This window comes from Parus major, chromosome 6, assembly GCF_001522545.3.
Source record: "Parus major isolate Abel chromosome 6, Parus_major1.1, whole genome shotgun sequence".
Lineage (NCBI taxonomy): Eukaryota > Metazoa > Chordata > Aves > Passeriformes > Paridae > Parus > Parus major.
Genome location: NC_031775.1, coordinates 30,257,335 through 30,278,702, shown reverse-complemented (window position 1 = coordinate 30,278,702; position 21,368 = coordinate 30,257,335). Strand labels below are relative to the sequence as shown.

The 21,368-nt window shown below is 45.6% G+C and overlaps 2 protein-coding genes across 3 annotated transcripts in view; both read right to left on the bottom strand.

Moving 5' to 3' along the window:
* Positions 1 to 3,533: 3,533 nt before the first annotated feature.
* BUB3 (BUB3 mitotic checkpoint protein) lies at positions 3,534 to 15,365 on the bottom strand. Its single transcript, XM_015633833.1, has 9 exons — positions 15,310 to 15,365; positions 15,029 to 15,146; positions 12,652 to 12,846; positions 12,076 to 12,145; positions 10,916 to 11,067; positions 8,081 to 8,239; positions 6,623 to 6,800; positions 5,875 to 6,091; positions 3,534 to 3,876 (listed from the first exon to the last, which is right to left on the bottom strand). Exons 2-9 carry the CDS (start codon positions 15,035 to 15,037, stop codon positions 3,867 to 3,869), a joined length of 990 nt encoding a protein of 329 aa, XP_015489319.1. The 5' UTR covers positions 15,038 to 15,146; positions 15,310 to 15,365; the 3' UTR covers positions 3,534 to 3,866.
* A 1,228-nt stretch (positions 15,366 to 16,593) lies between these two features.
* HMX2 (H6 family homeobox 2) overlaps positions 16,594 to 21,368 on the bottom strand; it is a 6,592-nt gene continuing 1,817 nt past the window's right edge. The window contains exons 2-3 of one of the 2 annotated variants that reach the window (XM_015632498.2): positions 17,987 to 18,264; positions 16,594 to 17,256 (exon numbers count right to left, since the gene is read on the bottom strand). In XM_015632498.2, the coding sequence (XP_015487984.1) occupies positions 16,709 to 17,256; positions 17,987 to 18,263 (825 nt within the window). In that variant the 5' untranslated portion in view covers position 18,264 and the 3' untranslated portion in view covers positions 16,594 to 16,708. Of the gene's footprint in view, positions 17,257 to 17,986; positions 18,572 to 21,368 lie in introns of those variants that run through there. The other variant, XM_033515851.1, reaches the window with a different exon arrangement.

Genomic DNA, 21,368 nt, shown 5'->3' with positions numbered 1-21,368 from the left:
GCTTTTGATTACTTCATTCAGAAATCAACCCTAAGTCAGAATTGACCCAAGTTGAGAAATGCCCACAAAATGAATGCATACACTGATTTTAAAAAGTATCATCAGAGAATCACAGAATGTTTGGGTTGGAAGGGACATCAAAGCCCATTTAGTGTCACCTCCTGTCAGGGCAGGGACACCTTCCACTGTCCCAGGCTGCTCCAAGTCCTGTCCAATCCAGTCTTGGGCACTGCCAGGGAATCCAGGGGCAGCCACAGCTGCTCTGGGCACCTCTGCCAGGGCCTCACCACCCTCACAGAGAATTCCTTCCCAAAATCCCATCTAACCCTGCCCTCTGCCAGTTTAAAGTCATTCCCCTTGTCCTGTCACTCCATGCCCCTGTCCAAAGTTCCTCTCCATCCTTCCTGTCAGCCCCCTTTAGGTGTTGGAAGGTCCACAAGGCTGCAGAGCTTTTTCCCAGGCACTGTGCCCCTGGCTCTGGGAGCTCAGATCCCACTGCCAGGGGAGCAGAACCACCACAAGGACAATCAGTACTGCTTTATCCTCCCAGTTAAAACCCCACCATTCCTGGCAGCCACTGGTCTAACCTGTGCTTGAGAAATTCCACAGATGGAGACACTGCAGCTTCCCCAGGCCATTTATTCCTGGACTTCACCAGCCTTTCACTTGAAAAGTTTTTCCTAATGTCTACACTAATCTCTGCTGCAATTTAAGCTCATTATGCCTGGTCCCAGTGGACATGGAGAACAGTTTATTCCCTTCCACTTTGCAGGTAATCACAGGAGACTCTGAAGACCTATTACCTCCCCCATGTTGCTATCACACATTTTAGCATTTGTGCTCTTCATGCTATAGGAAAATGCCTGACACACTGAAAAACTGCATATACAGCCTTAGGAAAAAAAGGGTATTCCTCAGAGAGAGCCTTTAGCATATCAGTTATAAGAATATCTGGGCAAGCCCTGTCTTTGACTCTTCATTTCTAAATTTTACATGTCTAAAAGCATTTGAAACAAAGAATCCTGACACTTTTCAGAGCAGAAGTCACATTGCTGGAAGAGCAGAAGTCACATCAGTTGCATATTGGCTAAAAAATGACTGCCTTTGTGGTTGTGATTATACTGAACAACATGAGAGCAGCTAATGGTGTAATCACCAGAGCAGATGTCTGCTGGTCCAAAGAAATGGGTTCTGCTCCACACCACTGATACCAATCCCTCATGGGGGAGGGGTTATTTAGGCCAAATTTGCAAGAGAACTCAGTAGAAACACCCAGCTTTTGGGCACCCATCGTAACAGATGCAGCAGTGGAATTATTGCTGAACTTGGGGACTAAGTGACTCCAACTACAGAAAATCTGTCATTTTCAAGGCAGTGAACTGGGCACATACAAAAGTGTGAGGCAATTAAGATGGAGCTGGCAGCACCTACACAGCTTTGTGAAGTCATCCTCAACAGCATCACTTCAGTCTTTGTTGGGGGCTCAGAGTTCAGCTTTGCCTGGTTTTGCTTGGGAAAACACCCACCTAAAGAAGACATTTTTTTAATATTTATTATAAATGCAGCAGCACCAGCACTAAACATCCTACCTGAGATGCAGCAGAGCTCCAGACCTGCATGTAGTAAGCACACACTGATTATCCTGAAGGACTGGCCAACAGAAAGAAGTACTTACCAGCTTGCTTTTGTGACATTCAGGGCACAGATGCCACTTGGCTTCTAATACCACAGTGTTATGAGGCTCTTGTGAGAGACAACCCTGGATATTCACTGCTGCCAGCAGTCAGTGGTGATTGATGACTCTATTACAGTGATGGCTGTGGCTCCATGTTTTCTCCACGGCCCTCAACACCAGCCAAAAAGCAGTGACTTAAGGAGCTTTTTTAGCTCTCAATTCTTCTATCAAGAGTCAGTACATCCTTTGTTCAGCTGCTTGTTACAGAAGTCAGAAAAGGCTTGTTTCATGATTCCTCCAGCTTATGAACCTCTGCCTTGACCTGCATTTCAAGGAGAGTGCTAATAAAAGGGAGATTAATCTTGTAAAAGAAATATCTGTATTTCAACTGGACATTGTGATATTTCTACCCAACACATGGATACAGCTATAGCCCTGACCAACCAACATTCATCTTCCCCACTGGCTGTCTTACTATTTTTGTTTCAAGCATTTACATAAAACACCAACTCACCATAAGCAACCCTCCTGTGGGTTTTAAGCAAGCCAAATCCATTCCCTCATCCATATACTGGGCTAACTTTGCCCATTGGAACATGCAGATCTCAGCACATTAACAGGTTTTTCCCTTAATATTTATCCCTGGAATGTTGCACAGGTGGCATAATTTCCTAGTTCTATTAAGGTTTCTTTTGTTAACCAAAGTATTTGGAATTCCACTAATTCTGTGTGTTTTGCCCTTTGCACTCTAGCTCTTATTCCACTTTGTTCCCCACAGCTCCAAACCTGTAACTCTCCACATTATCCTCTCTCCATTTCACATATTCCTTTCTCCACATCATCACTAAACCACCTTTTCCTTAGTCCCAGCCTAATTCTGCCTTCACTTTTTTTTTTTTTAATTTGGACCCATCCTCACTTCTTTTTTCCATAAGCTTATTATTGCTTTGCTGGTCACTGACAAAAACCTTTAGTTCCCATGACTGGGCTCCAATCAGCCCTCTTTAGCAAGCTAAAATTCTAAAAATAATAAAACACCTGAACACCAGAGTTATGTCTTCCTAAGGTGACATCAAAAATTCAACTTCTGCCCAACACCAGCCATGTAACCCCCACTGCAAAAAAAATCCAATTAAAACTGCAAGGAACAGGGGTGGTGCACAACTACAGAGGCTGGATGACACTGTGGTGAGGGCATTATTCGCATTTAACTCAGGAAGATGTTCATCTTTTCCAAACCTATGAAAACCAATTTCTATTACCAAAGAATCCACATCTAGCTCATGACAAAGTACAAAATATTCCATATATAACTCATTTACCATGTCTATCTGGTAAGAGCTCAAGTTTGTCAGATCTGTGCACACACAGAGCTGTTTCCTCTCCATCACCACCTTCTCTGCAACGATCTGGTACTTCCTGTTGTCAGCAAGTTTGTTTTCCTACAGGTAATAAAGTGCTCCCACTGGCTACACAGGCACTGATAGAAGTTGGAAGCAAAGAATGAATCCAATCTCCAATCCAAAACTCCCACACCTCAGTCACCTTTCTGGAGCCTCAGCTTTTCTGCCTCTCCTTACTATTCACTGTAAAATGGGTATTTAAGAAGTAACACCAGACACAAGTGACCAGGAGAGCAGTCTGAGTCTGCTCTGCAAACAGAGTTGAGTGAGACAGCTTTTAGTGGTAATACTCATTAGAAAAAATTTCTTTTTATTTCCCAGTTGATCTCGCTGGAAAAAGATTAAGGATTCAGAAATTTTTCCATCAGGAAGATTTAGAACTCAAGAGCCCCTGCAATTTAAGGGTCTGGTCTCAACATTTGTTTCACAATCAGTAAAGGCTGCTACACAAAGTATTTGTTTTCAAAAAATCTATAGATATTTATTGAACAAATAAGAAAGCAGTAGGAGTTTTCATAAACAGATACTACAAAATGTCTAAATTTTTAGAAGATTATCTACAGGACTGAACTAGTTCAGTTCCAGACAGCAGATAAAGAAAATAGTTTCACTAACATTATAAGCAGTCAAGGAATGACAGATTTAGACAAACTACAATACACAAACAAACATTTCTTAATTAAAAACAACAGGAGTACAAAGATTGTTCTTCTCACTTTGCTTGTTTAAGTGGAGCTTTGTTAGGAGCAGGTGAGCATCTCGTGTAGAGAAGGAGTAGCACCAGTAGTCTAAGTGGACCTGCAATTTAAATAAACTCTAGTTTAGGAAGAATATTCAGAGCAATCATAATCAGGTAGAACATTCAACATCCTAGGAAAGTAGAAAGCCAGCTTTCACTTGTACCAAGATACAGAATGGAAGAGGTTAATGATGAAAAAAGTGATCTTTCTGTAATGTGGCACCATCTTGTTGCACTAAGAATGCATTGTGCAGAAACACTGAGACTCAAATTAACATGCAAAAAAGATCACTATGAAACTGCCATTAGTCTTCTGTCCTAAGTAACTTATTTTTAGAATAAACCAGAGATGACTCACACTACTGAACCACTAAAATATACCCATCATTCTTAGTGCCCTAAGGTTGGCACAAGCAACTTGTAAATGTCAGAAAAGCATATAAACCTTGTTAATGTTTTCAGAAATTCATTTAAAGATAGAAACAGGTCCAAAAAGATGCCTGTCTAAATGCATTGCAATTACGTTACAATTATTTTCCAAATACACAGATATGCTCTGTCTTTTCTCAGCTCATTACTGACTCAAACAATTTGCCCTTCTGGGATCAATTGTTTGCTAATAAATAATTGTTTACAGTCACAAAATGATATTAAGGAGTATTCTTATTAGTTTTCCTTCTACAGCCTAATGAGATTCCAAACTAGCTGATTCCCAAGAGTCTAACCTTAACCTTGCTGTGTTTAACAGCCCAGGAAATGATGAACCATCTGTTTCAGAAAATAATGGAGGGCCAAGAGGAAATATTGTTTAATTGTAGATTAACCTCCTTGTACAGCAGAACGAAGCATCTACATAATTAGCAACTCTAACTAGCAATGAATAAAATAAACCTTGAAAGCAGTTGTTAATATTAGAAAACCAACAACAGCAAGAATTCTTTTATCAACTTTGAAAAACACAACAAAACTCATAAATGTATGTAACAAGTACAACCTGACTTATTTTCTAACAAGCTAATTATCATATTTGGATTTTTTCCACTTGAGGAACTCCCAGAAATAAATACTATAACAGTTTTGGCTTTATTTTTCTAGGAGTATAAAAATTATTTTAAAACAAATATCTCCAAGTGAGAGATGTGGAAGTTATACAATAATAAATATCTCATCTTCATAGGTATAAAACAGCTGCTCCAAAGCAACAGATGAGTCACTTAAGGAAATGGAGGGAAAGGTCTTGAAGTTTTAAACTCAAGAAATTTGATCATTTATGTATCTGTTTTCACAGCCACTTTTAATAATGGAGACAACCCGATAAGGTGTGACAGATTGAGTACTAGAAGAGAAAAAAACTAGCAGTGACAAAGCACAGGAATTTGAAAATAAAGCAAACTGCTCCTGTGCCTCCATCATTAAGGGCAGCACAATTCTGCACTGGGATGACAATTTTTCTATGTAACATTCATGCCAAAGTGAGCTGAACAGGAATTTCTACCTCCATCAATCAGTTTGCCTCGTTTTGACAGCAACAACGACAGAAAAGTGTGTTATCAAAGGGCTGCAGCAAACTCCAACACCCAGGAACTGAGAGAGCTTTTCCCTGATTTTACACAGCCCTCCTAGAGCAGAATCTAAATTCACTGCTCACTCTGACAGCTGGGTGCATACTCAGTGTGACAGATTGCATTCATTCCAAGTTTTAAATATCCAAACACGGTAACATTTACTCCAATAAATTATTCTTGAATTCTTCACTCAATTCCTGAAGCAATGAGCTCGCAATAACTCTACAGCTTCATATAATAGCACCTATTGAAAGAGGATAAGAGTTTGACATTCTTCTCCCACTGAACAACCAGGCACAATTTTATCCATCAGCCGTCTATCAACCTACGGATATTGAAAGCTTGGGCGGAGGAGATAACATCAACCCCAGCCCTACTGTCAAGCTGCACTATCTCCTGCCATCAATAATGCTATTCATGAATTTAGGAAAATTAATAAATCTTGGGGTGGAGGCTCAGAGAGCCTCAACTGCAGGTGAAGCAGACACTCACTTGGGCTTTGTTTCTGCATCTGTCACTTGGCGGATGTAGATGCCGTCCTCGGGGTGCTCGATGTCATCCATTTCGTACATGTAGGAAGAAGCTATGGCCAGGGTGGTTCCGTCGTTGCTGAAGGCCAGGGAGGCGATGCTGGTGGGATACCGATGGAACTGGCACAGCCTCTTCTTGTTAAAGGGATCCCAGATATTCACAAAGCCATCGGAGCCGCCTGCAAGTCAGGGTTTAAAAAAAAAAAACCCACGTTTGTAAGTTATAATTGAGGGAAAAAATAAAACTGAAGAGATGCAGCACAGGAAAAAAAGAAAACTAGTCATAATTACTTTGTCAGGAAAAACACAGGGTTGATTCATTCAGTAAAGAGCACAATGAGCATTTCCCAAACTCCCTGTTAAAGCAGTTAACTGGAGAAAAGACTGCAATACAATTTTATCTCATAGCCCTCTAAATTCTAAGTAGTAAGGCAGAAAAAAGCTTTCTAAGAGAGATTCTCATTGCATCATAATTTTAAGCTGACAGTGAGACTTGTGATTACATCTGCAGGTCCAAACATAAGCTTGTGTTTGGGGGAAAAAATATTAAGACATAAGAACTCTCACTACATCAAATAATTTTAAAACCCTGCTTATGGCATGAATACATTTAAATGCTTAAAAATTCAGGGCATATGAAGCAAAGGTTGATCTGTTTACATGAAAACTAAAGGAACTGATGCAAGTGTTATAAAGAATTGAGTATTTACCTGTAGCAAACGTGTTGTGGACATTATGGAAAGAAATGGCATTAACTGGATAAATCTGCTCAATGTTATTCTCCTTCAAACGGTGACATTTGAATGCGTATTTCTTCTTCTGGATTTCTGGGCTTGGATCCAAATATTCCACAGCTACACGACCTTCAATAGAACTTAGAACATAACCCTAACAAGAAGAAAAAACAAAAAAATGAAGCTACATGTTTTAGAAGTTTACAACTGGAGAAAAGACTGCAATTTCATTTCATAGTCTTCTAAATTCTAAGAAAGTAGTAAGGCAGGAAAAAACTTTCTAAGAGAGAGTCTTATTGCATCATAGTTTTAAGCTGACAATGAGACTTGTAATTATTTCTGCAGGTCCAAACACAAGCTTGTCTTTGGGGAAAAAAATTTCAAGAGACAAGAACCCCTTGCATTTGCTCACCTACCCCCAAAGGCCTAAATATCTGAAATACGAGAGATACTCACAGGACTATTTAGTTTCAGAATTACATTAAAATTAGTTCAGAGCTTTACACTAACAACTAAACACTCAAACTGAAATAGTATTTTCAGTGAAACTTGATTACAAGTTGTGTTCACTTATCCAGTTAATTACAGTCCTGACTAGGAGCAACCTGAGATGCTTTTATTATCACTTTTGAGTTAAGTCCATAATAGATCTTTTCAGAAATAGGATTGCAATGATATCTAGCTATAACAAGGCTCTTTAAAATCCATCATACAATACAATCTGGAAGATCAGCTTGTTTTACTATAACTAGAACTGAAAATGGACAAAGCATTCATGCCAGTTCAAGAACAAGTAACTAGGTCTTGCAATTCCTGCACTATCACTCTGTACAGGGGAAAATTCCCTTACAAATTAGTTTGGCAGAGAAAGCCAATCTTCTTGCTTTCCTTGAAAAAGAAATACCACAGACACACCACGTTAACTTGCACAGAACAGCACCTGAATTGTACAATTCCCCCTGGATAATGGGCCCAGGGTTCTGCAGTGCATGACACAGACTCAGACAAAAAAAAAGGGGAAATATATAAACGACATTCATGCAGTTTTAATCCTGCCCCTGTTCACAGACTGTTCAAGAACCCCGAGTTACAACGCATAAAAGATGCTTAGGAACCACCAATTCTGGCTTTCTCTCTTCTACTGCACCTGGGGAGGGGATGTTTTTTAATTACATATCAGCATTGTGATTCATTAAATAGGTTATTTTTTAAAAGGAGATAAATCTTGAGGAACAAAATGACAACATAACATGCTAAGTCAGTGGCAAACATTGCTAAGCTGCACTAAAAAGAATTAATGCAGCACAGGAAGCCTCCCCCCTCCCAAAGTTTGATTACAAAACACACCCTCACTGAAAAATCAACTTGAAAATAAACCCTCATGTTCCCAAAGAACACTCAGCAGAAATGTGACTGCTGCCATTGCTCCCATACCTGCTTGTTGGGGAATGCTCTGATGCAGCGGGTCTGGTATTTCAGGCTCGATTCCCTTCGCTGCTGAACGTATCCCATGTTCCTCAAATCCCACACCAGCACCCTCCGACCTGCTGTCCCCACAATCAGTCTGTCCCCAGACACAGAGAGGGTGTAGACCTTCCAAAAAAAATATATTTACAGTATTTAACACTGATATTAGCCTGAAAACCCCCCTGCTCTTGGTACAGAACAAGGTGTCAGCAATGAGCACTAACACAACTGGTGACATCTCCCAGGGAATGTTCAGCAACAGAATTCCATTCAGCTTTCATTTAGAACCCAAATTTGGGATAAGCAGCAGGAATGTGCAGCTGGTTAGTGAGAACACCCTGGTGCAACAGTCAAAAGCTCAAAAACTGTTCCAAGCATTAAATTTACTGAAATTAATGGCAAAAGAAAAACCCATACAAAGGAAAAGGAGGGGAAGTGATGGACACTGGAATTAATCTCTGCTTGGTTTTGCATTCCCACTGTCAATTCATGATCCTGCAGTTCAGTTCTACAAAACCACACCACACATTTTCTTCTCTGTTTTCCTCCACCTGGTAACCAAGTATTTTTCATTATAAACAGAATATTTTGAGTTGAGCTTCATGTTAATAAAACAAAATAAATTGCCAAGAGATCATTAAAAAAAAAAATCACATTACTTTGTATACTTTATTAAAACTAAGTGAATTTGAAGAAAGCAATATGCTTGACATATTAAAAAAAAAAAAAAAAAAAAAAAGATAATGGTTTGGAATTTTAACTCTACCCCAAAACTTGGCTCAGTGGGAAATTTTGGCTTATCAAATTTCACATGAAAATATTTACTGCATGAATTGCTGTTTCCAACTATTGCCTGGGATGCAGTTCATCTGGTAATATGTTAAAAAAGAAAAAAATAAGAACAGGAAAAAGGAAAGAGGTTTAGTCAAAAAAAATGTGCTATGGAATGAATTCCAAGTTGTTGATACATAAGCAGATGGAATCCAGCTACCTACAGCTGCCACAGAGCTGCTAACAAGAGTAAATGATGAGAACGAGCTTTTTCCAGTGATCAAATGCAGCCAAACACACAGGAAACAGATCCTGGGTATTCCTCAGATCAGGAATTAAAAGTGTAAGAGATCTGGTATCCTGCCAGAGGAAATCAGTTTACTTTTGGCACGTGCTTGGACAATTTCATTTGGTTTCACTTTCTGGTTCTCTGATGAAGCCCAACAAAGCTGCTTGGTTCTGGTAAGACTGCACTGAAACATCAGACACAACTTTTCATTTGCTACAAATACGTTTCCATAGAGTTAATTTCTAATAAAAAGCTAAGAAGGTAGGTATGCATGCATATATATAAATAAAAAAGCTTCCTTTAACCAACTCTCATCCACCCAGAATGCCTTCTTCTCTAAAATGTGATTAATGAACTCTTAAGACTGAGATTTTAAGATGGGAAAAGTCTTAAATAGTCACAGAGGAGTTGCCCAAAATTTCTGATAATCCAAATTTTTCCTAAAAAGGGTAAGAAAACTTTGAGCTGATAGTAGTTACACCTTTTGACAAGACAGTTCTTTGTTATTAATGTAAAAATTGGTCCAGAAATATTCATAAACTCTATATAAAATGTGTTTGTGTACATACAGGGAAACAAAGGCATAAAGGACATTAAATATCTTAAATCTTCTTCACAAACTGATGTCACACCTGTACAGTGAGTGTTCTTTCTCCACCACACAGCCATAAATCAAATGAAACCGTTGTCATGCAGTGGAGTAGGTGTACACATTCATCAAAGGCAGCATTAAAAAAATGACATAATGAACCTTGCTGAACCAATAAGCAGCTTGATTCACTGTGGCTGTCCATTATATGATATTCTGTCAGCAATTTATCACAGTTCTTTACATGCTACATACATCTATAAATCAAAACTAGAAATAATGCAATTACTTTATTCTGCACAAAGGTCTCGCCAGAAGTAGATCCAGCTCTGCTGGAACAAAAGTAAGAGCTATTTAGGGGCAAAGGGAAGGTAATGATGGCTCATAATTAGGACTTGACAATAGGATGTCACAGTGCTAAATGAAATTTTTAAAAGGTACAGGAAAAAAAAATATTCATATGTAAAATTATCCAGCAAGCCAGCCTGAAAAAAAACAGGAATTCCTGTTGATTCTTTCAATGACACCACTGTAAGCAGCATGAGAAGTTAACACATCATGTGGCCATTAGAAAAAGCTGAAGACATCATCCCATTTTATCTTATTTCTCCGAGTCTCCCATTAGCACAGAGGATTATCAGCTTTAGAAGAATAACCAAATTTCCTAGGCATTAATACAAAACAGATAAATCACAATGCAAGCAATTCTGTTCAATTTTTCGAACACAAGTAAAAAAGCAAAATATTATTTCAGGCAACATAAATGGTTTACTGTAGAGACATTTTGCTGTGCACATTCCAAAACAATCAGACCTTAGGACTGCCAGGGTCCTTAAATGTTTCCTTAACATTTAAGGAAATCAACTGTGTGTATTATAATTAAGCCAAGATGCTTGGTTTTCCTTCAAATTTATTTTAAATTTTCAAAATGTGGTCCAGCACAAGCATGAATAATTAAGGAATGTTGAGGAAAGCTCAAAGCCCTCACCAAAAATGGCAATACACTCTGAATACCCATCTTTTAAAATGCTACACTTTCAACCAGTTTAAAAAGTATTAAATATAATAATTCACAAATTCAGCCCAAGGCAGTGTCCTGTGTGATGTTTCAGTCCAAGGATGCATTGTTTAACATCTGGAATGCAGCACATACCTTTTCAGGCTGGGAGAAGGTTCCTGCATTACAGGGAGTTCTGGGATCCCAGAGTTTGACTGTTTGATCCCAGCTGCCAGTCACCATGACATTCACCTCTGGGCAATACTCCACACACCTGATAGGAGCATCGTGGGCACCAACAAGGTTTTCTGTAACCAAACACAATATACTGCAACTTTACTGGCCCTACAGTCACAATGTGTGAAATAAAGAATAAAAAAAACACCCACAACTGCAGCACAAGGATTTTCTGACATTCTAAAGGTGCATTTCTATGCCAGAAGTCCCTGTAAGGATAGTTCAGCCTTCAGAAGCGTAACTTTTGCAAAGATCAGGATTGTTACATTTAAACTTACGGCTCTTGAGCTTAGGATTTAAGAATTTTAGGCAGTCACTGAGAGATCTTTACAAGTATAAATCATCAACTGATATCACACTGACAAACACACTAATACAGAAAGCAAGTTAAGCTTGTGTATATCAATAATACAACAAGAGAAAGCAATTAGTACTACATCTTAATAAAAATATTACAACACTTGTAGGAAGTCAGCTATAGCTTAATTATTTGAGCTTTTTGGCACCATTACTGCACACACTCATTTGTCAAGCCCAGGCTGGTGCTGGTGACTGGCTGAAATTCACTTTTCTCTTTTAACACCCTAAGAAAGCACAAAAAAATGAGACAAACCAGTTACATATTTTGCACCAATAAAGCACTGGAACTGTTGCTTTCAAGCAATATTTTGTTAGAAAAAACTGCAGTACAAGGCCATGCTTGACAAAAGCAAAAGCTTTATATATCCTCTGCCATGAAAGATCATCCAAACCACAAAGTTTGAAAAACAAAGAAAAACAACATGTTCAGTTTTAGCTCAGCTTGGCTACTTCCCCCTAACTGAGCCACTGTAACCTACAGTAGAGCAGGATTATCATCAGAAAACAAATTCAAGGCATCCTGCAGGCAGCTACCAAACTTTCAGGCAATGGCAAATTCTTCCAGATTTTTAGGTGCTCCTTGTTAGGGTCACTGGTTATTCTGCCAGATTCTTAAATATGCCCCACCTAAAGAACCTGAGGAATATTCTGTGCATGTAAGGACATGAATCTGAAGCTCAGGTCAGCTGCTGACAGCATTTAGAATTCAATCTGCTCACCTTGGTCCGTGTTTAAGTCGTGCATTTTCAGTTGCTGATCCAACCCTCCACTCCAGGCATGGGTAGGATCCTATAAAGCATAAAATTTACTTTATTACTTTTTCCATGGCTGCTCTGCATTCAGCATCCTAAACTGATAACAAAGGACTTGCTTTCAAGAGTTTGGGGAGAATAGGAATTAAGACACAAACTTTAAGGCCGGACCCAGATTTAAATAGCAGCTTTCCAAAATGTTTAAGTGCTTTAGTGGTATGAATTTCTTTAGTTTAGAAGTAAAACTAAATTTTTAAAAGGCAGAGAGACACTACACCAAATAATTTCCATTTCTTCAGATTTTAAATGGCTGACAACCTAAGTCCCATCTAGCTGCAGTGTAATCCTAAAACTGATTTAGAAGGGAGCTATCATTTGAGAACCTGAGTTTTGATCCACAGTACAGCATCAGCCACATGACAAAACATTCAGTAAAAAAAAAACACAGGTAGGCCCCTCTTTAATTTCAGGGACTGACAATTTCTCATAACTTGGGCACTCTACAGCTGCAAAATAATAATTAAAAAACCCTCCCACACTTACATAAAAAGCACAGTCCAGGACAGCTCCTGAATGCTGATATTTGAGTCTCATGGTGTTGGCAGGAACATCATAGAGCCGAACAGTTGTGTCCCAGGATGAAACGAGCAGAAACTGAGATGTGTTTGGACTAAACTTTACTGATGAAATCCCATCATCTGGAGTTTGGTTGAGTTTGAACTCGTTTGATCCCGTCATCTGCAGACAATAAGGCACAGATGCAATTTTAATGACTACAACAACACAGATCTAGCAAGTGAACAAGACTGAGCCCTCCGAAAGGCAGCCCAAAGCAGACCTGAAAATTTCACTGGCTTTTACACAGAACAGGCTCAGAACACCCAAATTTCTCACAATTAAAAAAAAAAAAAAAAGAAGTTTCAAGATGCCAATCCCTGTCCTCAATAAATGCCTTTCTCTACAGAGAACTTTTAAATATCAAATGCAACGTGAATAAAGAAACAACACAGAACTATTATGATCACTATTATAATCTACAAGTTTAGATATTTTTACTTACAAATGTATTTCACTCACTCTGCTGAGTGTGTGGCTGTGTTTTTTGAAATAAATATTTATAAGTTATTGTGAACATCAAGAAGTTACTTTAAAAAATATGTATTAGCAGAAAACAATTGGATTTGAAAACTCCAAAAGGGGTTGATTTGCTCCTGGATTGGTATGACTGTCACACACTTCTAAGAACTGCAAAAGGATCATCTTTTATATAATTTTGGGCACTGTGCAACTTTCAGACCTTTAGGCTCCCATAAGTGCTGTGAAATGTGTGCAACAAAAAGCTTTAAGATTGTTTTGACCCCTCTCTTAGAATCCAAAGGGCAGGTAAAGAAAGGAAAGTTACGTTTGTGAAGGGCTGAAATGTGGAGTGACCATGAAACTGGGATGTGACCAGGGAAAAGCATCAACAATTCAATCAAAGAGCAATGACAGAAGGCAAATGCAGCACTCCCATTCCAGGACTAACTAGTTTGTTGAAAAATTCCAAGGACAGAAACTATAGACTGCAAATTTCAGCTGGAAAACAGCTTAGACCTTAGAAGCACTCTGAAAGAAGGAAGTGCTCCTTACACATCCACCAACAAAACAACCACAGCATCTTTTAAAGGCTTCCCAAGGCCTTCACAGCACATTTACCTCCTGCTAAAGGGGCAGAGCAGAATTAGCTCAGATTTTCTGTAACACCTTTACAGAATTTGTATGTACAACTGCAAAGGTAAGATTACACCTCTGAGAATAAATCAGGAAACAAAGAGCAGATGAACCAAGGGCAAAATGGAAATTTAGGGCACAATGGTTCCAGTCCAGTGCTTGTCAGCAACTAAACAATCACCAAGTTGTGCCATAAAGTGAGGAACACACATTCCTACACTGGACAGATTTCCTAAGTGGGAGCTTTGCTTTCTAATACGTCCTTCAAAAACACAAAAAAAATATCCACTCTGTCAACATAAAGTGCTATTTCTGTTATTTAAGCATAAAGGGACAGGGGGAAAACCCTTTTAATAATAGAAAATCTTCTTTCTGAGCCCCTTTTTTAGCCCTGCTTTGGGAACACTTGAGAAAGGAGAGGCTTGAGGTTTTGCCACCCATCTTTCCATGGGAAAGCTACTTGGAATTCAGCAGCACCTGCTGAGGATGTTTCAGATGCAGGTCCAGAGACACAAAATCTAACAGAATTCAGAAAAACTGGGAAAATTAAATTAGACAAGCTTATTGCTGTGTCTACTTAGGCCAGGAAACTCAAACAACAAAACAGAGGTTTGAAGTACAAGTTATTGTATTTGAGGCCTGGTACAATTTATTAACCAGTCCAAAAGCAACTCCAGGAGGGAAAGCTACTTACACAAGAAACCTGGAAGGATATTTTTAATCCAGAACAACGTTCATAATAGCAGAATTTAAATATATTCTACTTCTTACACATGATAAAAAAAAAAAAAAAAAAAAAAAAAAAAAAAAAAAAGTAAAGAAAAAATAATCAGACCCAGAGCTCCAAGTTTTCACAAAAAAAGCTGCTCCACAACCAGAAATGCCAAATCACAGGGCTGTGCCCACCTCAAACAACAAAGTCCTGGTAAAATGTTGGGGCACCACAAGAAAAAACTTTTAAATATTTGAGAGAAAGCGCATGCTGCTGAAATGGCGATTCTGACTTAACTAACGGGTTCAGTTTTGCAAAGAAAGACAAAAATAATAATAATCTTTAGTGAACGAGCAAGAAATCAGTGCTTTTACAGCTCCTCTTGGCACAGGTGTCACTCAGCTGGCCGGAGTCGCTGGAACAAAGCAGAACGCTCCGGTGAGAGCCTCGGGACTCCCCGCCCGCGCTTTTCTTCAGAAATCACGAAACTCAAAATACCGTTTTCATGTTGAACGAGCTCCTCCCGCCGCTCCACGGGCCGCCAAGGAAAAGCTTTCGGAGTTACGGTAGCCCCGAGGCCTCGGTGCCTGTGAAGAGCGCCGGGATGAGGAAGACGCTGCCGGGAAGGGAAAAGAGTGAGGAGAGGGCCTGGGAACCGGGGAGGGAGGGCGGGCCGCACCGGGAAACGAACGCACGGCCGGTACGGGAGGTTTAGGCCGTGCCCAGGATCCCGGTGCCAATCCCGAACCCCCGATCCCGGATCCCGCTCCCGACCTCACCTCAGCCTCCGCCGCCGCCCGCGCGCGCGCACTGCGGCCCTCCCCCCGCGATTGGCCGGTTTGAACGCGCGTGGCGCTGCGTCCCCGGCGTGCGCCGCGAGCCCGCCGCCGCGGGGCGTGCCGGGAGTTGTAGTTCGCCGCTCCTTGGGCAGTGGAGGCGCGTAAGGGTCGGTCCCTTGTCCCCGTCCCATCCCGGCCGGTAACGGAGGGGCCCGGGAGATGCTCCCGAGGGAACCGCACGGGCTGGTGCCGCGGGGAAAGAGAGGCTGCTGCTGGGCTTTAGCAGTGGAAACAGATAAAACCCGAAATACGAGTTATTACCCCTAAAAAAAAAAAAAAAAATAAAGAGTCCGAAAGGCGGAGCGACAAAGAGGGGCTGCGTTCCCCACCCCGGTTGCCGCTAGTCCGGGGCAAGGTGGCTCAAATACCGACTGCGGAGCGTGGGGAGAGCGTTCTCCTTCCCCGCACTGAAAAACGCCTTATTTATTCCTTCGAATATTTTATTTATCTGTTTTTCGGGGTTTTTTTTTTCCGCTGTCCTCGTTGCTGTTGCTGTGACACCCCCGGCGCTCGGTACGGGCCGTACCTCGGAGCCGGTGGCCGCAGCTTAATCGTCACTTGCCGCGGGATTTACTCGTTTTTGGGTGACCGATCGAGGCCGTGTCCCGTGGGGAGCCGTCGAGGATGCCCAGTGCGAACCCGGTAGCACAGAGCCCATCATCGCGGTTTCTATCAAAACACTCCGAAAAACAGGAAAAAAAAATAAAGGAAAAAAAAAATAAAAAAGGTGCCCGTTTACGAAACTTTTCGGGAAATACCCTTCATCTCCCAGCCGAGAGAAGGGCAGCGAGCCCCCGCCGGCCGCGGCACGGGCGGACGGTCAGGCCCGGCTGGGATTCCCTGCAGGAAACGAGATAAGGAGCAAAAATTCCCTCGGCGTTACAGGTCGTTTTGGCTCTCCCGTGCATCGATCCCGGGCCCCGCGGGCCCTTCCCGGCCCGGCTGCGGGGCACCCCCGGTGCCGGGGTCCCCCTCGGGGTCCCCCTCGGGGACACGCGACCGAGGTGACTAATTTACAAAAGAGGCTTAAAACGCTTTAATTTTTTTTTTTCTTTCTTACTTTCTTTAAAAATATTTACAGATCTGAAATAACGCGCTTTTTTTAATTAATTCTTTTTTTCTTTTTTTTTTCTTTTCAAGTGACAGGATAGCAGGAGGGGAGAGCGGGGGTGCCCCCGGCGCCCCGGAATCTCCGTTTGCCCGTCCCTCCCATCAGTTTCGGTGCTGTGTCCCCTCCGTGGGGGCGGCCTGAGCCCCCGCACGGAGCCTCCGCGGCGGCCCCGGCCCCGCTCCCGGTGCGGGTCCCGTCGGGGCGGGCGCGGGGCGGGGGGCGCGGGGCTCAGTAGTCGATCTTGTTGTAGAGGTTGTAGAGCGGTAAGGCCGAGAGGTTGCTGCCGGGGTAGTAGAGAGGGGCGGGGAAGGCGATGGACCGGGGCACCGGCACTCGGAGGAGGGAATTGTCTCTGAACACCAGCGGCATCCCCACCAGAGTCTGCGCCGAGGCGTGGGCCATGTTGGCCGCCTCCAGCTCGGCCGAGAGCTGCCGTTTCCACTTGTTCCTGCGGTTCTGGAACCAGGTCTTCACCTGGGTCTCCGTGAGCTGCAGGCTGGAGGCCAGGCAGGCCCGCTCCGAGCTGCTCAGGTAGCGCTTCATGTCGAAGGTGGACTCCAGCTGATAGACCTGGCTGCGGCTGAACACCGTGCGCGTCTTCTTCTTGGCGGCTCCGGCCTGCCGGTCCCCGCCGTCGCGCTGCCGGTCCCCGCAGGTAGGCGAGGAGGGTCCCAGAGGCTTCTCCTTCTCGTCCTTACAGTCCTGCTGGGGGGGCGAGAGGAAGGGCCCCCGCTCCCCGCTGCCCGCCGCCGCCGCTCCGCTCCCCTTGGCGCTGCCTGCAACAGAGCGACAGCGCGGGGGTCGCACGGCGGCCGGCACCGGGACCCCCGACGGCCGAGCCCCCTGCCCCGGAGGGAAAAAAGACCGAGGAGAGACCCCGGGCGGACACCCGCCGCCTCTGCTCCCGGGGGCACACACGACCGATTCCAGGGGAGGCCATCCTCTCCTGGGTATCCCTGTCCCTTGGATGGATGTATGGATGGAGGGATGGATGGATGGATGGATGGATGGATGGATGGATGGATGGACGGACGGACAGGTGGGTGTGCGTGCCACAGTGAAAACATCTGTGTACCAGGCTTCCTATCCGACACGAGCCAGCAAATTTTACTTTACAGCATCGCATTTCACAGACCGTTTATTCAGAAATAATGCTAAATAAATAAATAAATAAATAAATAAATGTAGTTCTTCCCTCTGCCCGAGCGCCGTAATCGGAATCTAAGAAAACGAGCGTTATCGATTGCACCGCATCCCTCGGGGAAATCCACGCCGGATGGGGTGGAAAAGAAAAAAGAAAAAAAAAAGCCACCCCATTTTTCTGGAGTTCCTTCCTTCCTCCCCGCTTCACCCACGGACGGCGCAAATACTCTGTGCTCCGAAAGCAGAGAAGGTGCGACGTGCCCCCGCCTCCCTCTTCCCCGCGGGGGCCGGACCGGGGCCGAGCGCTCCCGGGCGCTCCCCGGCGGGGCCCGTCCGCCCCGTCCCATCCCTCCGGCTACTCACCGAGACAGGTGAAGCTGAGGGGCTGGTGCTTGTGGCACGCCTCGGCGGGGCCCTGAGCCTCGGGGCAGAAGCAGCCGCGGTGCTTCCAGCTCTCCTCCGGCTCCTCGTCCTCCGAGGACAGGGAGAGGGTCCGGGCGCGGGCGGGCCAGGCGGGCGCTCTGTCGCCGGCTTCCCGGGGGGGCTCGGAGCTGCCGCTGCCCAAGATGGACTGGATGGTGAAACTGGAGATGGGAGCAGCCGCCGGACAGCACTTGCTCGGGTCTTCTTTGCTGCTCATCCTGGGTTCATAAGAAAGCAGAGGAGGGAAGCTGTCGCTTTAGAGGGGCTCGGGGCGCACGGGAGGGGGGTGCCCCGGCAGCCTGCGGGGAGCGCTCGCAGGGGGGTGTTTCGGGGGGCGCTTGGGGCGTGCGGCGGCCGGCTCTCCCCGCGCCGGCCCAGGCGGAATGCATGCTCCTTCCCCCGCGTCCCTATTGATCTGCGGGCGGCGGGCGGCGGGGCTTCATTTGCATGGAGGTGGCCTCCGCCTCGCCAATCACGGCGGCGGCGGCCACGGAAAGTTTGGAAACCCGCGGGGTCCGGGAATGGGGAGGTGCGGGGAGGGGGGATCCCCGCCGGGTCCTCGCCGCTGTTCCCGGGGGCTACGCTGACCCCGCACCCCCGGAGGAGAGCTGCTGGCCGCCCGCCATCCCTCCTGCCCTCCACCTCGAGTGGGCGACAGCGACGTGGGCTGAATGGCTTATGCCGGCCGGGGGCGGGGGGTGTCGGGATAAACACCTCGTGCATATCCGGGGATCTTTACCCTTCTCATTAGAGGAGGGAAAAAAAACCTGTCACGGTGTGTTGCCTGCTCGGCAGCACTGGGAAACCTTCCAGAATCCGGGATTTGCGCTGCAGCCGGTGACAAATGTCCCGCGAAATTCCTCCCGCGTTTCCATCCCATGGCCTGGAAGCCGTGGGGAGCAGGGAAGGATGGTACATGTCGCTGCATTTCCAAATAAACTTTGTCAGCACTCAGGGGCTCATCCCCTGCGGGGGTGTAAATCACACCTATCGAAGCTCTTTCCTTCCTCGGAAAGGAAAAACCTCTTCCTGCCCTTGGAAGGAAAAACCTGCAGGTGGCAGCTGTTGTGTCCCACCTGTCCCAAAGGGAACGTGGGGCCGAGGGCAAGGACACCGCCAGGATCCACCACCTTCCTTAGAGCAGACGGAGCTGCAGCTGGGAGCCCGAGAGCCTCCCCAGGCCCGCGGTTCTGGGGTCTGGATCCCCCTTTTCCCGGAGGTACCAGGCGGAGATCGAGCCCCGACGGCTGCCTGGGACCGGGAGCTGGGATCCCGCCGGAATGGGATCGGTGCCTCTTCCCGCCCCGGGAAGCCCCAGGAAGGAGCCCCGGTAACGGGGCCGCCGTGGAAAGCGCCAGACTGGTCCCCGAGTTGCCCAACGACCCCAGCCCCACTCTTCGTCTGCCGCCCTCTCCATTTCCCCGCTGCCGTGGCTGCAAAGGGATGAGCTCCCTCCCGGCCCTCCTCCCCTGTGGACACCCGTGGCCGGGGGTGGGGCTGTCCCCGAGCCCGCAGCTGTCCCCGACTGCTGCAGCCCCCGCTACGGCCGGGGAGGCTCCTGCGGAGGGGAGCGAGTGGGAAGCGGTGCTGCAGCTCGGAAATCCTGGTGGGTTTGGTCGCATCCGTGTCCAGGTGCGATATCCTTGGCCTTGGTAGGGGCCGTGGCACCGGGTTTTTAACCCTGGGTTGCCCGAGAGAGGTGGGCCGGGAGTCTCTGCGAGCTCCAGCTGTTGATTCCTCCCCCCACGGTGCGGTCATTCCCTCTCTCCAGAAATAACCCCCCCCCAAAAAAAAAAAAAGAAAAAAAAATCAAATAGGGGAAAGCAAAGAATGAGATGGAAATATACAAATCAATAGAGACAAATGTCAAGACGTTTTAAAATGACATTTTCATTAACTCCGAGTCACCATATTATGTCCGGTATATTGAATAAAGTACTTATAATATAATTAGGTATAGCGAGATGACGACTGTTACCCAGACCAGCGGCATAATCTTTAACTACTTAACTACTTGATAGACTCATTAATGGACTAATTGATTAGGAAAAGTGTTCCAGCTCCTCCTCTCCCTCTGAGGGGCAGGTGCTGTCCTGTTTTACCACATTAACCTTTTCAGTGCTTTTCAACAGGGTCGCGACACATTACAAATGGTCAGCTTTAATCATGATGTCAGCTCATTAACCCGGAAAGACCCCGCACTGAAATACAATTTAAGAAATCGTCCTTCATCCCGCTCTGCCGCCCCGGCTGGCCCCGCACCCGGACCCCACAGCCCTCCCGGGGCGGGGAGCGGGGCAAGGGGGCTCGGAGCCAGAACCGTCCAGGGGACCTGCCCGAGCTGGGAGAGCCCCTGGGGGCTGCCAGCCCTCGGTTCCTGCGCGGGGACGGGCCCGGAGCAGGGAGGGAAGGCGACAGAAGGGCCACCCCGCTCCTCCGGCGGCCCCCGACGTGACACTGCGGTGGCACCGCTGGCCTCCAGCTGCCGCCCACGGCAGCTCCGTCCCTTCGAAGGCCACCAGCACAGCGTGCCCCTGGCACTGCCCTCCCTTCCCCAGGGAGAGGCTCCTGCCCCTGGGAGCCGCGCGAGTGGCTGCGGCCGGGCCGAGGGGACGCTCCGGAGTTTGGCCGGCGAGATGGGTGCTGGGCGGGCATGAGCGAGCGCTGCGGGCAGCGTGAGCTCTGCTCGGCCACAGCCAGAAAAACACCACATTTCCCTGAAATGACTATTTAAGCCAAACTTAGGGAGCGGCCGCTCCGCTCGGGAGGGAGGGAAGCCAAGAAGATTCTGCGGGATGCGCTGTCGGGAAGGGAGGAACGGCGGGTCGGAGCGGCCCAGCCGAGCTCTCATTATCATCTGATCAAATATTCATCAGGGCAGGGGCTGCAGGCCACGGGAAGAGTTTTGCGTGGGGGTAACCCGCAGCTGGCCGCTCTCCCCTCTCCCTCCCCGCCGCCCGTCCCGTCGGGGCACCGATGATCAAACGCCACGGCAAAGATAAACTTTGAAAGACAGAGCGAACGCTTAAAGTTTAGATCTCCAGATTATTACAATGCTCGATATTAAAGTGGCCCTGAGCAAGCTTTCAAAGGGAGCCTAATAAAAATTGATCTCCGCTGCTTTTGCAGCACTCGGAAAATAGGCTTGTTGAGCGGCCGTAATATCGGGAGAAGGTTCCCTCTGAAATGACAGATGAAGTCATAAACAAGTTTGATCTTGGAATCAAGCTTCGATAAATATTAAACACAGTCCCCTTTACACGTGTGGATTATGATATATGGCGCGTCCAAACTTTAAAATAAGGAAATACCAGAGAAAATG